General features: G+C 40.5%; 1 protein-coding gene across 1 annotated transcript in view; it reads left to right on the top strand.

Moving 5' to 3' along the window:
• Positions 1–14,603, top strand: part of LOC125226576 — a 35,054-nt gene that overhangs the window by 16,539 nt on the left and 3,912 nt on the right. Inside the window, exons 6-16 of the mRNA XM_048130579.1 lie at positions 4,900–4,960; positions 6,231–6,378; positions 8,555–8,752; positions 9,103–9,216; positions 9,611–9,804; positions 10,056–10,153; positions 10,556–10,806; positions 11,325–11,519; positions 12,205–12,339; positions 13,258–13,395; positions 13,974–14,265. Coding sequence (XP_047986536.1) covers positions 4,900–4,960; positions 6,231–6,378; positions 8,555–8,752; positions 9,103–9,216; positions 9,611–9,804; positions 10,056–10,153; positions 10,556–10,806; positions 11,325–11,519; positions 12,205–12,339; positions 13,258–13,395; positions 13,974–14,265 — 1,824 coding nt within the window. The remainder of the gene's footprint in view (positions 1–4,899; positions 4,961–6,230; positions 6,379–8,554; positions 8,753–9,102; positions 9,217–9,610; positions 9,805–10,055; positions 10,154–10,555; positions 10,807–11,324; positions 11,520–12,204; positions 12,340–13,257; positions 13,396–13,973; positions 14,266–14,603) is intronic.

Here is a 14,603-nt window from a genome sequence, read left to right as displayed (position 1 = left end):
GAGGAACAGCTGTCTTTTTACGCTGTCACTACATTTGGCGAATCTTCTAGCCAACATGTTTGCCCTTACTGCGGTGGCTCGCCTCTGCCTTTCTATGTCCTCCTGGTCTTTTAAATTGGACAACAAGATGTGGCCAAGATATATGACTTCGTGTACTCTCCGCAATTGAACTCCATCAAGCAAAAGAGGTGGTACATGTGTGGGCATATGTGCTACCTCCATGAGCATAAATTCAGACTTGTCCGGATTGTATCTCATGTTATGCTGGCTGGCGTATCTCTCGCATTCTGCAAGTAACTTACGCATAGCTCCCACAGATGGTGGGAGCTATGCGTAAGTTACTTGCAGAATGCGCTCCCACAGGACATATCGTCTGCATATGCGATGTGATTTATCATTTGCCTATTGATGGAGCAGCCAACCTCGGTACTGGTCAAAGCCTGCGACAGCCCATCCATGTACACGCTGCATAGAGCCAGAGACATACTGCCTCCTTGTCTCACGCCACAGTTTAGCCCGCTGGCTGTGGACAGAGTTGACTTCCATCTTACTACGTTCTTCTGCTGGGAATACCACTTCTCCAGTATCTTAATAATTGGCGTGGGCACTTTTCGTTCCCGTAGTTTATTCCCCAGCAATTGGTGGTCAAATACAACTCAAGTGGACTTTCTATCACTACAGGAGTTGTGCCATCAAGTGCAGAACCAGGACCCTCAAAAAGGAAAATGTAACTAATTCTGTTTTATTTTTCTAATTTACTAAACTTCAAAATTTTACTGTATTTTATTTCTTCATTAGTAATAGTCAAATCGATGCAAAGTTAGCTTAGACAATTTTTTCAGATAAACGGATATCAAAGAAAGTAAGATCGAATAGATAGCACTTTCAACCTAAAACTTTTAGCGTAAACTATTTTACCTTAACCAATCTACCAGACTCTTGGCTTCTCTATTTATAGATTTTTTTTTGTTTACCAAAGTAACTATTCGTCTTACTGACTTTTATTTGCACTAAAACTAAAGCAAAATAAATTTTATACAATGTTATATTGCAATATATATCATATCATGAAGTATTTTGCAGATATTTGTCTAAAAATATTGGCAAAACGCTACATTTTATAAATGCGTCAAAAATTAACCTTATTTGACGCTTCATATCTCGAAAACTATTTGACGGACATTGATAAAAAAGATGTCAAACTGTTTGAAATTTAATGCGCTTTCAACATTACAAAGCAACTTTTGACCAAAAACGCATATTTTTTTAATAAATAAATAAAAACCAAAAAAAGTCCGATTTTTTAACTTTTTTTTTTAAATTACGAAGTTAGCACACTTTTTTTTTGCTTGCAAAATATAGTCTTACATTCCCCCAAGGACTCCAAATAACATACCAAAAATCCAGCTTTACATCACACTTTGTTTTTTTAGCCGATTTTCATGTAAGATTTGACCGGTGTAGATGCAAAATGTTGTTTTTCGCGGCAGGTCTTCATTTTTGAATTTTTTGATAGCTATTATTGTGCTAACACATTGACCAGTATAACGTGATCTACCGCAGCAATAGAGTTTGTATGGCTATTGTTATGTGTAATCAGGGAGCTCTCTTAGACTGGACGTTGAAATGGTAACTCAAGTGTTTTGAATATTCGGAATACCAAGCATACCAACACAGAGGGCCAACCACTGAGAAGATGCGTTTACGAAGCTTGCTTAAAAACAATTACAAGATTACTGACCGAAATATAATATAAATTATGTGAAGCATGGTAGTTTAATTAAGTATTTAATCAGTAATAGAAAGAATAATTCATTTCTTAATTCAATAGAATGATAAATAAATCCGACACGAAACGTAATTCACAGGCGGTTGACGTTGACAGTAATGACAGTTTACAGAAGAAAAGTTAGTTTGTGTGTATTTGCATAAAGTTTAGTTATGTCCTACAGTGATAATACTAATAAATGAGCCAAAATGTAATAATGGTGACAACTTTTACACAATCAAATATACCTGTGATTCTGCCTTAGTGTCATTTGTGTGCAAAAAAATAGTGAAACTGAACTGAAAAGACTTACCGGCGTCGCGAATGTTGATGGTGTTTTTAATTACTATCATATTGCTTTTAAAACACATGGAGTGGTAAGTTTGTTATTTTTATGTAAAAGTGGTACTAATTATAAAACAATACGAACTTTAGTTTGTTTTAAAACATGCAGTTTTATGGTAACTATGCTAATCAAAGTATGTTATTATTAAGCTGTTAATAATATGAAACCACTGTAATTTGTAGCAGTAATTTAAATGGAACAAACTGTAAATAATATTATTCAATGGCAAAATTAGACCCAGTTCCATAAAAACATCAAATTAAGTTGTTATACAGGCCTCTATGACAGTCCTTGAAATATTTTTTAATTTTATCTATTTTCTCTTGTTAAATGTTCAAGTACTCATTATGACTAATGAAATTTAGTATGTATAAAGGATATTTACCTAGTACACAACTACACATACTAGTTTTTGTTTCCGATGGATTTTGTCAAACAGCCGATGCTAGAAATTATATATATATACAGATCAGTACCTCACCTCATTTGAAGTAAGACATTGTAACACCTCATTTTTGGAAATGAGGTACTCATACAAACTCATTTGAAATTGATGTCCTACCCATCACTACTATCTAACAATATATCACACGTTGGGGTTGAAATGAAAAAAAATATCTGCCCCCTCTTTACATGTAGGGGTACTCTAATAAAACATTTATTATTATTAACGACCTTCCACATATTTATAATGAGCCCAAACATGATGGGGTTATGATGAGGAGAATAGCAGTTCTGTTGACCACCTCCTGACTCCATCATGAGAACTTGGACCTCGTCTAGTTCGATGGTGCTCGTCAGCCCAAATCTAATGAGCCCGAACATGATGGGATTATGATGAGGAGAATAGCAGTTCTGTTGGCCACCTCCTGACTCCATCATGAGACCCTGGACCTCATCTAGTTCGATGGTGCTCGTCAGCCCAAATCTAATGAGCCCAAACATGATGGGGTTATGATGAGGAGAATAGCAGTTCTGTTGACCACCTCCTGACTCCATCATGAGACCTTGGACCTCATCTAGTTCGATGGTGCTCGTCAGCCCAAATCTAATGAACCCGAACATGATGGGGTTATGATGAGGAGAATAGCAGTTCTGTTGGCCACCTCCTGACCCCGTCATAAGACCTTGGACCTCATCTAGTTCGGTGGTGCTCGTCAGCCCAAATCTAATGAGCCCAAACATGATGGGGTTATGATGAGGAGAATAGCAGTTCTGTTGACCACCTCCTGACTCCATCATGAGACCCTGGACCTCATCTAGTTCGATGGTGCTCGTCAGCCCAAATCTAATGAGCCCAAACATGATGGGGTTATGATGAGGAGAATAGCAGTTCTGTTGACCACCTCCTGACTCCATCATGAGACCTTGGACCTCATCTAGTTTGATGGTGCTCGTCAGCCCAAATCTAATGAGCCCGAACATGATGGGGTTATGATGAGGAGAATAGCAGTTCTGTTGGCCACCTCCTGACCCCGTCATGAGACCTTGGACCTCATCTAGTTCGATGGTGCTCGTCAGCCCAAATCTAATGAGCCCAAACATGATGGGGTTATGATGAGGAGAATAGCAGTTCTGTTGACCACCTCCTGACTCCATCATGAGACCTTGGACCTCATCTAGTTCGATGGTGCTCGTCAGCCCAAATCTAATGAGCCCAAACATGATGGGGTTATGATGAGGAGAATAGCAGTTCTGTTGACCACCTCCTGACTCCATCATGAGACCTTGGACCTCATCTAGATCGATGGTGCTCATCAGCCCAAATCTAATGAGCCCAAACATGGCGGAGTTATGATAAGTAGAATAGCAGTTCTGTTGAACATCTCCTGCCTGACTCCATCATCATGAGAACCAGAACCTCATCCTGGTCCCAAAATATAATAATAATTCAAACTCTCAACAAACTTCACGTATAACTTAAAATCCAAAATCATATGAAAAGCATGTCGAATGCTAAAATTGCATAAGGTGTAAAAAGGATCAAGATTTGTTTAGTCGCAGTTTACGGCACTTCTCGGAACTATCGAGCTGCTTACGAAAGCTAGGTGCGCCGGACGATCAAACGCAGGTCCGTTGTCTTCGAGCGCTCGGCGCAGACTGAGCGGGCTCGCGTTAGCACAGTGTCTTTTATTCGAATTTTAGGTGTTTTAAAAACATATCTATCGACAGAAAGGTATGTCTTATATGTATGATTTTTTTCTTATAGGTCAATAAGAAGTTCTAGTTTAGGATAAATGTCAAAGTATTAGCTAACTCGTACAGGATATAACAAATAGGATTGTGATCATTTATTACCCCAAATAACATTTTTAACAGCACAATCACGATTCTAAACGAGCTATCCCACTATGAAAATTGAAAACGTCTTCCGAAAAAACTGATTTTTCGGAAGTATAAAAAGACATATTTTAAAGTAGTACCAATTGACTTTCTAGCTTAAGATATGTACTTTTAGGAACATTATCATTTTTTTAATAATCATTTATAGTTTCTTTATAATTTTGAATGAAAAAGGTTCTATTTTGCAAAAAACGCTTGTCTTTAGGAATAAGGCCTCTTAAGTCATGGCGAGTTGCACAAGTCGGATGGATTGTAGGCACCCAAATCCCGACATTACTCGACTAACCATAAACCTATTATGAACGCGATAACGATACGCTTATTATATCGCTTTTCGTTCTTTACCTCCTCTATTCTATACATAGCAAGGTCTATTTGGCCTCGTGTGTGTGCATTGAGCATTTTGCAGTGATGTTATTATAAAATTCCTTTTGTATCGCAGGACACCTGTTGGGTAGTTCGAAATGCACTTGGGGACCTTCGTATTGGTGCAGCAACTTCAGGTAATATTTTATTTTGAACTCCATTCATTTATTTTTTGTATCCTTTTCATTCAAAGCGTTGCCTGTGGGCAACATGACAGGTGACGCACCCTAACGTAAGTTTTTATGAATGTGTTGCAAATTTTTAACTGACCGTAGTTTTATGCGGCGGTTATTATGAAATAATCAAGAAAAACCTGCGCCCTAAAGACGTACATACGATGTACGAGTAAAGGTTAGACATAAGAAGTCTCATGACATGATCGCTAGTAATATTTATCGCTAGAATTGTAGTTATATAGTATACGGCTGTGTATGACGAATGGACGAACTCGCGGATAATTTCCATTGTAACGAAAACAATTTATCTTACAATAGTTTAGAAATAAATTGGTAAATTTGAGACCAAAATTTGATACCAGTTAGCAGTCTGCGGTTTTTGACCCGTTCTTTTGACGAGATGTTTATGCAAGCGACTGTTATGTAAACGACATTGTCTTGTAAGCAATTGGTTTAATATTGGGTCATGGTTCACTATTGTGTGTTTTGCTGGCACTGGCTTAGATACCAACATGTAATAAGAATTATTATGTCGATCGGTTACAGTGTCAAAGGACAAATCGTTGTATGTATGTATGTAAACACTTTATTGTACATAAGACAAGCTAGGGCATAGAAATACGGTATAATTATGGTGTACAAAGGCGAACTTATCCCTATAAGGGATCTCTTCCAGTCAACCTTTGAGCGAATTGAGAGGAAAAACTAATTAAAACATGATAGACAAACGAACACTATGTACAGAAAAGAAAAATTTGTTGTACAGTTAAAACGATAACAGATTATGGGATTTTAAGCTTCATTGCACTGAAAACTGGAAAGGTTCAGAGTTAAAAAAGTTACTAATGCAACTTAGAACAAATTAAGTTATTTTCATAGAAAATTATTTTTATTTGTATTTTTTAATATTCACAATACTATTTACTTCAGTTTACTGATACAAGTTGCTGTATTCAAAAGTATTCAGCAGTATTGCATATTGTGTCGGATTAATTCGACTTGTTACCGCAACGCAGTTACCAATCCGTAGAGAATTCTAAAATTTTCCATCAGATCAAAGATTTGCAATCGGTGTCTCAGACCAAGGCACCTCTGCAATGCGTTAATGTTACCATTATCGTATATTACACTCCCTGAAGTCTGCACAAAGTTAGCTTAGGCGAAGTCTACGATTGTCGACATATCGATTATCGACATGCAACCTCTTCTAAAACGAATGTTCTGTCAACAGCACCGGTCGGGAATGCAAAGCGACACACCACTGCATCGAGCGAGTATGGAGTCAGATGGCTTTCCCCGAGGACACCGATGACATCTGCAAGATCTGTACCGACATGGTCACCCAGGCCAGGGACCAGCTCGAGAGCAACGAGACTCAGGTGAATAACATTACTGGCTACATGTTACTGATACACTGCATCGAGCGAGTATGGACACCGATGACATCTGCAAGATCTGCACCACATGGTCACCCAGGCCAGGGACCAGCTCGAGAGCAACGAGACTCAGGTGAATAACATTACTGGCTACATGTTACTGATACACTGCATCGAGCGAGTATGGACACCGATGACATCTGCAAGATCTGCACCGACATGGTCACCCAGGCCAGGGACCAGCTCGAGAGCAACGAGACTCAGGTGAATAACATTACTGGCTACATGTTACTGATACACTGCATCGAGCGAGTATGGACACCGATGACATCTGCAAGATCTGCACCACATGGTCACCCAGGCCAGGGACCAGCTCGAGAGCAACGAGACCCAGGTGAATAACATTACTGGCTACATGTTACTGATACACTGCATCGAGCGAGTATGGACACAGATGACATCTGCAAGATCTGCACCACATGGTCACCCAGGCCAGGGACCAGCTCGAGAGCAACGAGACTCAGGTGAATAACATTACTGGCTACATGTTACTGATACACTGCATCGAGCGAGTATGGACACAGATGACATCTGCAAGATCTGCACCACATGGTCACCCAGGCCAGGGACCAGCTCGAGAGCAACGAGGCTCAGGTGAATAGGTAGCCTTAGTGCGTTTTCGCATTATCCGATCCGATATCGGATGTAGGGCTGAAATCTTCAATTATTATTTGGCCCGCATGCAACACAATTTATGATATGTGTATAGTATGATTCATTGTATTATAATAGTTTACGTCCATAGGAAAAGGTATTATTGTATTCAATTTTTGGTTTTATTGTGTAATAAATCGCCATATTATGATTATAGCAATAACTATTCAAATATAGGGGCTCCTTTGTATATATTATACATATTTAAACAGTTGATAAGCTTAATTTGACTTTAGAAAAATAACTTACGTTATTATATGTTACGTTATTACCTTAAAATAAATTCAAAAATGTCGTACAAATGTCAAACCTTTGGTCTTGTGTTTTAAAAGAACAAATGAATGTAACGTTTTATTTATTAATAACAGTCTCGCTCTCAGATAGCAAACAATAACAATACATTATTAATAAACTACTTAGATATTGAGTTGCCATTGGCCAATAGGTATCTGGTCTGGTGATGGCTGACCCGCGGCGAAGTCACCAGCACGCTGACTTTGTTGCTCTCGTGTCATTCAAGAGGACACGTGCCTTAAACCGTATTGTTATTTTATTAAAGGTTTGAGTTGACAAATATTCGGGTGATCGTGAATGCCACTATGTATAATGTTATCGCTAGACAAACGAGATGAACCTGCGAGCTCCGCGTGCCTGAGCTCTAGGTCAATGACCGATAGCGCCTAATTATCCCACGGATACACTTATCTAACCCATTTTTGTAGATTCTATTCATAATTTTAATATTACTTAAACAAAAGTTATTGATAAAAAAAATATTCGTACTTACAGTAATAGAAACAGCAATCTGTAATTTATTAATTACATATTATTAAAGAAAGAACGGAGATAAGACTAATTTTATTAATTAGTTGATGCCTATTAATCAATGTCATATTTTAGACTGATTGGATGTACATAAACACATTAAATACTAAGCGATAAACTTTCTTTACCCTTGTAAGCATAATGGGCAAGATATGAAACAATATTGCAATGCTGTACGAATAAGACGTAAATTGATGTATATTTTAATTGACTAAATAATAGGGGGTGTTCCTTATTTCCTTAACCCTTAAGAGTCAAATGAAATGAGTATGAGATGAACTACACAAGGTCATTCTGAATGACTTTCATTATGAGAACTAACTGATAAATCTGTAAAAGGCAGTTTCCATTCAGCGGCTGTTTTTGCACTGATATTATCTATTTGACCGCCAACTTTTTACGCAGTTGAGAATAGTAATGAGAAATTTATGTTCGTGCAAAACCCTTACAGTGTACTCATGGCTGAGAGTTAAAACCTATAGCAATATATAACAGATCCCTGGAGGCTGTAATTTGGTTATGCTTCTTAGTTCTGAGTCTCATAAACAAGAAAGATAGATCGAATAAAACTATAATAATGAGATTAGATAAACACATCCGAAATGTGTCGCACAAAATATCCCCAATGTCCTGTTCACAGGAAGAGCTGAAGCAAGTGTTCGAAGGCTCATGCAACCTGATCCCCGTCAAGATCGTGCGCAAAGAATGCATCAAGCTGGCGGACGACTTCGTGCCCGAGCTTGTGGAGACGCTGGCTTCGCAGATGAACCCGCAGGCAGTCTGCTCCGTCGCGGGTCTCTGCAACAACGCTAAGATCGACCTCATGTTGGAGGACTATGTGAGTGTGCCGTCAAACCGTAATATAAACTAGGCTCTATTGGGATTAATCCGGTTTACCATGTTTAATTCAACGGAAAGCGAAGTTTTTTTTTAAGGAATAAAGAGGCTTTATTATTATTATATTATAATTCAACGGAAAGCGATTGGCAAATATCAATCGGCATCTCCTACATGCTCGTACGTTCCTAAGAACTCATTGATAAGAGCTAGAGTTCGAACCCGCGACGTCCGGATTAAAAGTCGCACGTTCTTACCGCTAGGCCAGTGCCAGCGCTTATAAATTTATCCAAGTTTAAACGAATACACAAAACACGTATGTCTCGTCTAATATAATGTGTCTGTTTTCAGCGCTCCCAGCTGGCGCAAAGAACAAGCTGCTCGAGCTGCCAGCAAACCGTCACCGTTGTCAGGAACAAGTTCGACGCTACTAGCTACGAAGACTTCCTCATGGGTTTGTTGCAGGTATGAAACAGTTTTCTGCATTTACTCTAAACCAACTATATATCTATAGGATTTGATACGATATATTTTGTGAATAGACAGAATAGAATGCCTTTCAGAGTTCTTCCTTCTGCGTCGGTCACGTTTATGTATACAAGCATTGTATTTTTTGTCTACCTCATAAAATGGACTTACTGTTTATATGACGACCGCAGTGGGTAAACTTCATTTCAATGAAACCTCTGAAAAAGACCGAATATATTTAGCCTTAGCCGTACTTAAGTTGAAGAAAATTAGTATTTATAAATAACAATGTTTGTTTTGTGGTTTTACCGTTACCAACAGAACGTGCTAAGTAATTAATTCCTTGCCTAAATAAAAAAAACTTTATTTACATTCGTAATTTTGTCCGTAGCTTTGCGGCAAAGCTGGCTCCCTATCCGACTCCTGCTCGATGCTCGTGTTCAAATACTACGAGAACATCCTGGCCATGCTCAAGAAGGACCTCACTCCCAACAGCGTCTGCCACGTTAGCGGGCAGTGCAACTACCGGTTCCATCAGCACGACGATTATACCTTCCCCGTCGCCAAGGAACTAACTAATGTCGAGTAAGTAATACGAGACCCTCTCGACCAAAAAGTATTTAGCAATTCTTCCAAGTTACGACTAAGGTCCGACCGAGATTCTCCGATCGCGAACAAAGTTGTATGAAGTCTAGTCTCGGCCGGCTATAGTCTCGGTCGGACCTTTCCAACTAAGCTAAACTGCCATGACAGTGGAACGAAATCGAAATACTAAAGTATTTGCCTGGGCAATTTCCTAATACGTATATACTTAATAACAAACTTTTTATTTTTAGGGACGTGCCTTGTGAATTCTGCGAAAAACTGGTGTCCCACCTACGTGACGTTCTTGTCGCCAACACCACCGAAATCGAGTTCCACAAGATTTTAGTTGGTAAGTTATTATTACTATACGATAAAAATATTAATTTGAATGATAAAGTTATTCGATCATTACAATTATTAATTTTGTTTGCAAAAGGCACACACACACACACACACAACTGAAAACACTAAGGCAGAAATAAGCACAAGTTTAAATTGTACATCGTATGTTTCCTCTTATCTGCTCTTGCGGCCGTAGTGCAAAGGCATCCTTATTTATTATTGATGAATGATGACATCGCAAAATAAACAGCGTTTTTGTCATTGTTCGACTATAACCGTAAGGCTGAAAGCATGCCGTCGATTTTTTTTTAAATTGCAGATGTCTCTTTCCATTGCATCAACGTGCAACGCAGGCACTGATACTTTCATCAGTCACAAAATCATGTAGTAAGTTTGCCTTGTTTCTCAGGTCTTTGCAAACAGACTGGCGAGTTCAAGAGCGAGTGCCTCTCTTTGGTCGAGCAGTATTCAGATGAGATCTACCATGCGTTAGTGACCGGCCTCAACGGCTATGAGTTGTGCTCTATGATTGGCATCTGCGGCAAGAGTGTGGAGGTGCCAATTGCGCCGCTTCTACCGAAGGAGCTGGCTGTGAAGGCTGTGCCACTGTCGTCTAAGCTGATCGGCGGAGATGAAGCCAAGAGCTACAGCAATGAGAAGGTGTGTGTATGAAAACGTTTAGTTATTTCTTTTTAAAACGAGTAGTAATCAGAGATCTACCACGCGTTGGCGACCTGCCTTAACGGCTATGATTGGCATCTGCGGCAAGAGTGTGGAGGTGCCTATTGCGCCGTTTCTACCGAAGGAGCTGGCTGTTAAGGTTGTGCCGCTGTCGTCCAAACTGATTGGTGGTGATGAAGCCAAGAGCTACAATGATAAGGTGTGAGATGTGTATCTAATACTTTATTTCTTTTATCCAGTTCAACGTAGATGTTTCATATGATCGTGTTATTTAGCACAATAAAAGACGCATACACTAGGTTGGTCCTATTTTAACTGACAGTTTTAATTATTATTATAAATGGGCTTACTCTTGGCCACAGACTAGCCAAAAGCAAAGACGTGGCATACGATGGAGTGAGCTCGCCCAGAAGATGCCTGTTCACTCTTGATTTAAAGGTTGCCGGGTTATATGAGGGTTAGTGATCCATATATTAAAATCTTTGGTATATTTTCAGCACCGCGTCCAGATCGGCGACAAGCAGATCAACCTCCGCATCCTGGGCTCGGACCCGAACGCGCCCTCCATGCCCGACCTGCCCATCGAGCGCATGTTCGTGCAGGTCCCCCAGCCGCAGGGCAAGGCCGCCTGCTCCTTCTGCCAGTACTTCATGCACTACCTGCAGGTCGAGCTCAGCGACAACACCAACGAGGTAGCTAACTAGCTATACAACTGCATTATATAGCCAGCTGTGTACCGGACTTGGCATAGAGCGCATGGTCTCACAAGTCCCCCAGCCACAGGGCAAGTAAATCTGCCATTACTGCCGTCATGATACACTGTTTGACTTGAACATATGTACTTCGCTTCCCCTAAGCTTCCCCGATTGCAACCGCGAGTACGTCAGATCAAAACCTCATAGAAGAAGCGAAGTTCACGTACCAAATACCTATCATCATCCTCCTTGCGTCTACGTATCCCGGCATTTGCCACGGTTCATGGGAGCCTGGTGTCCGCTTTGACAACTAATCCCAAGATTTGGCATAGGAAATAGTTTTACGAACCAAATACCTATTACCAAATACCTATACGAGACAGTTAAGCTAGGAACATACTACGCGGACGTCCGCGACCGCGACCGATCAGTGTGCACGGTCTTCGGGACGTGGCTTCGGCTGACCAAAACATCCAGCGAGCCAGATTTCGATCGGACGTCCGTGCGCTCGAAGGCCACGACCTCGACCGACGACCGATAGTTTGCACGGTTAAGTGTATATTCGTTGTCTAGATCCGCGTCCGCGGTCGCGCGACGGCGGACGTCCGTTAATAATGTTTCTAGCTTTAACCATGATCTAAATACACCTGTACAAATTAACCGCTTATGATATTGTTACCAGGAGCAAATCAAGGCGACTGTAGAAAAGGCGTGCAACAAGCTGCCCAAGTCCCTGAACGGCGAGTGCAAGCAGTTCGTCGAGGAGTACGGCGCTGCCGTCATCGCGTTGCTCGTGCAGGAGATCGACCCCGCTAGCGTTAGTACTTACTCCTATCTGAACTGACTAGGCATGTGACATCAGTACCACTACTCGATACTAGGTGGCAGCAGTGTGTCGTCGGCCAAAAATTTAATATTAGAACAGTTTACAAATTATATAACAAGCAGAAGGAATTGAAAACAGAACACTGATTAATACTATTGTAATATTGGCTAAAAATTGGTGAGCATTAGACTCTTCCTCCGTCGCGATATCTATTGACAAGTAGCAGTACTGATAATTTACGCTATTTGACGCGTGATTGTCGCTAGATGTCACTTAACTATGCCTATACAAATAACCCGCATTTACTGATGTATGGAGCTACAACTCTTCCCTTACTTATTCCTCTATGGTGGGGTTAAAGTTGTTCGGATATACTCAATAAGCAAGATATCGCTCATTATTATTTTAACATGACGCGCTCGAGTAACTACAAAAATCCCCTATTGAGCTCCCAAACTATTTATGCATATTAGGAGTACAATATGCATTACAAGTCCTGGCTTCATTATCACTTTATTGGGGCCAAGAACGGCCGGAATTAATTATGTACTGAACCAACAGACGTGATAAAGTCACGAACAAAGGTCACAAACACCCACTATGTCTGCGAGAGCTAATCAACAAACTTCGACTAACTAAATAAATTATTATGAACTGGTTTTGGCTCGCGACTTCTCTCGTGTTAATTTCGAAAATTGCGAAATGCTTCCTTCCATTAGGGGGGTTAGAAAAAGACAAAAAGTAGCCTATGTCATTCTCCATCCCTTTAACTATCTCCACTTTAAATAAAAATCACGTTCGCTCCGTCTTGCAGTGAAAGACGGACACATACTTTCCCATTTATAATATTAGTATAGTATAGTATGGATTAAATTCTGCTTATTTGGTGATATCTCCTTCCTCCCCCAGGTATGCCCAGGCCTCGGGCTGTGCCCGCAAACGCAGGAGATCAAGCGCGTGAGCAAACCGGTGCAGAAGTCCAACTGCGCGCTCTGTCTGTTCGCCGTGGAGCAGCTCAACCAGATGATCCAGACTAACCGTACCGAGGTACAAGTTGGCTGTTTGTTGTGCCTCAATTTTGATTTATAGTATCGCTTTCTGTTTATGAGCATGAAGTATTGAAATCACAATTACATAATTCTTATAAATATACTCTATTGATAAGAAATCTCCATAAGGTTTAACAGATAATAATTAGCGGTAAGCGGTGCGGGCCACACATATTGTAAACATTGTATTAATTAAGCATTTACTAAGCACACCTTGTAGTGGCTGTTTGTTTACCCCAATAAATATAAAAAAAAAACCTATACACCTAACCATACATGTAAAAATTAGAATAGAATAGAATAGAATATTTTTTATTCGAAAGCACACAGATATTAAACAATTTTACACTGACATAGAATAGTAATAAAGTGCCACGAAATGGCCTCACCTCAGCATATTGCTGGCGACTTCCAGCGCTGGGCTTCCGATGAGACCATCAAGTGAGAAAAATCAATTAGGCAAAACCACTGCATGGTCAGGTTCAGTCAGTCAATCAGTGTCCGCTCGGTGTGTTTAGATAATTCTTGTCTGCGATTTGTAGTTATAGCAGGCATCTAATAATGAATTCTTCTCAGGCGGCCATCCAAGCAGCCCTCGACGGCCTCTGCAACCACCTCTCCGACAAAGCTCGCATGCAGTGCGTAGACTTCGTGGACACCTACAGCAAGACCCTCATCGACATGCTGGTCAAGAACCTGGACGCGCAGCAGATCTGCGTCTACCTGAAGCTGTGCACCAACAACCTGGAGGACCCGCTCAAGGTCACGAGCAGCAGCATCGACAAGTGGTTCACGCAGCCCAGGATCAAGCCCAGGAAGGGCATCTCGCTGCTCCCGGACTCTTTGAAGGAGAAGCATGCTGACATCGGTGAGTTGATTGATTTTTATACGGGTTTTTTGTAAGATAGTCCATATCGACCACATGAAGCTCGAATTACAATTAAGATACAATACCACCTTGTGAATCTTCTCTATTATTCGTTTTCTTTAGAAGCTAGATTTAGAGAGAGGCTATCATGGGCGTCTTTCGTCACCGCTGTGACGTCTACACACACCTTAAAGGTCTAGCACATGGCCGCGAGAGTATGTCGCCGCGAGATAGAATCCATTCTGCTTTAAGGTTGAATATATAAAAAATATGATATGATCTGAAAGATAATCAACCTTATAGCAGAATGGATTTACCCAGTTTTGAAGTTAAGCGAC

This window comes from Leguminivora glycinivorella, chromosome 1 (genome assembly GCF_023078275.1).
Source record: "Leguminivora glycinivorella isolate SPB_JAAS2020 chromosome 1, LegGlyc_1.1, whole genome shotgun sequence".
Taxonomy (NCBI): domain Eukaryota; kingdom Metazoa; phylum Arthropoda; class Insecta; order Lepidoptera; family Tortricidae; genus Leguminivora; species Leguminivora glycinivorella.
This window is presented reverse-complemented; position numbering and strand designations above follow the sequence as displayed.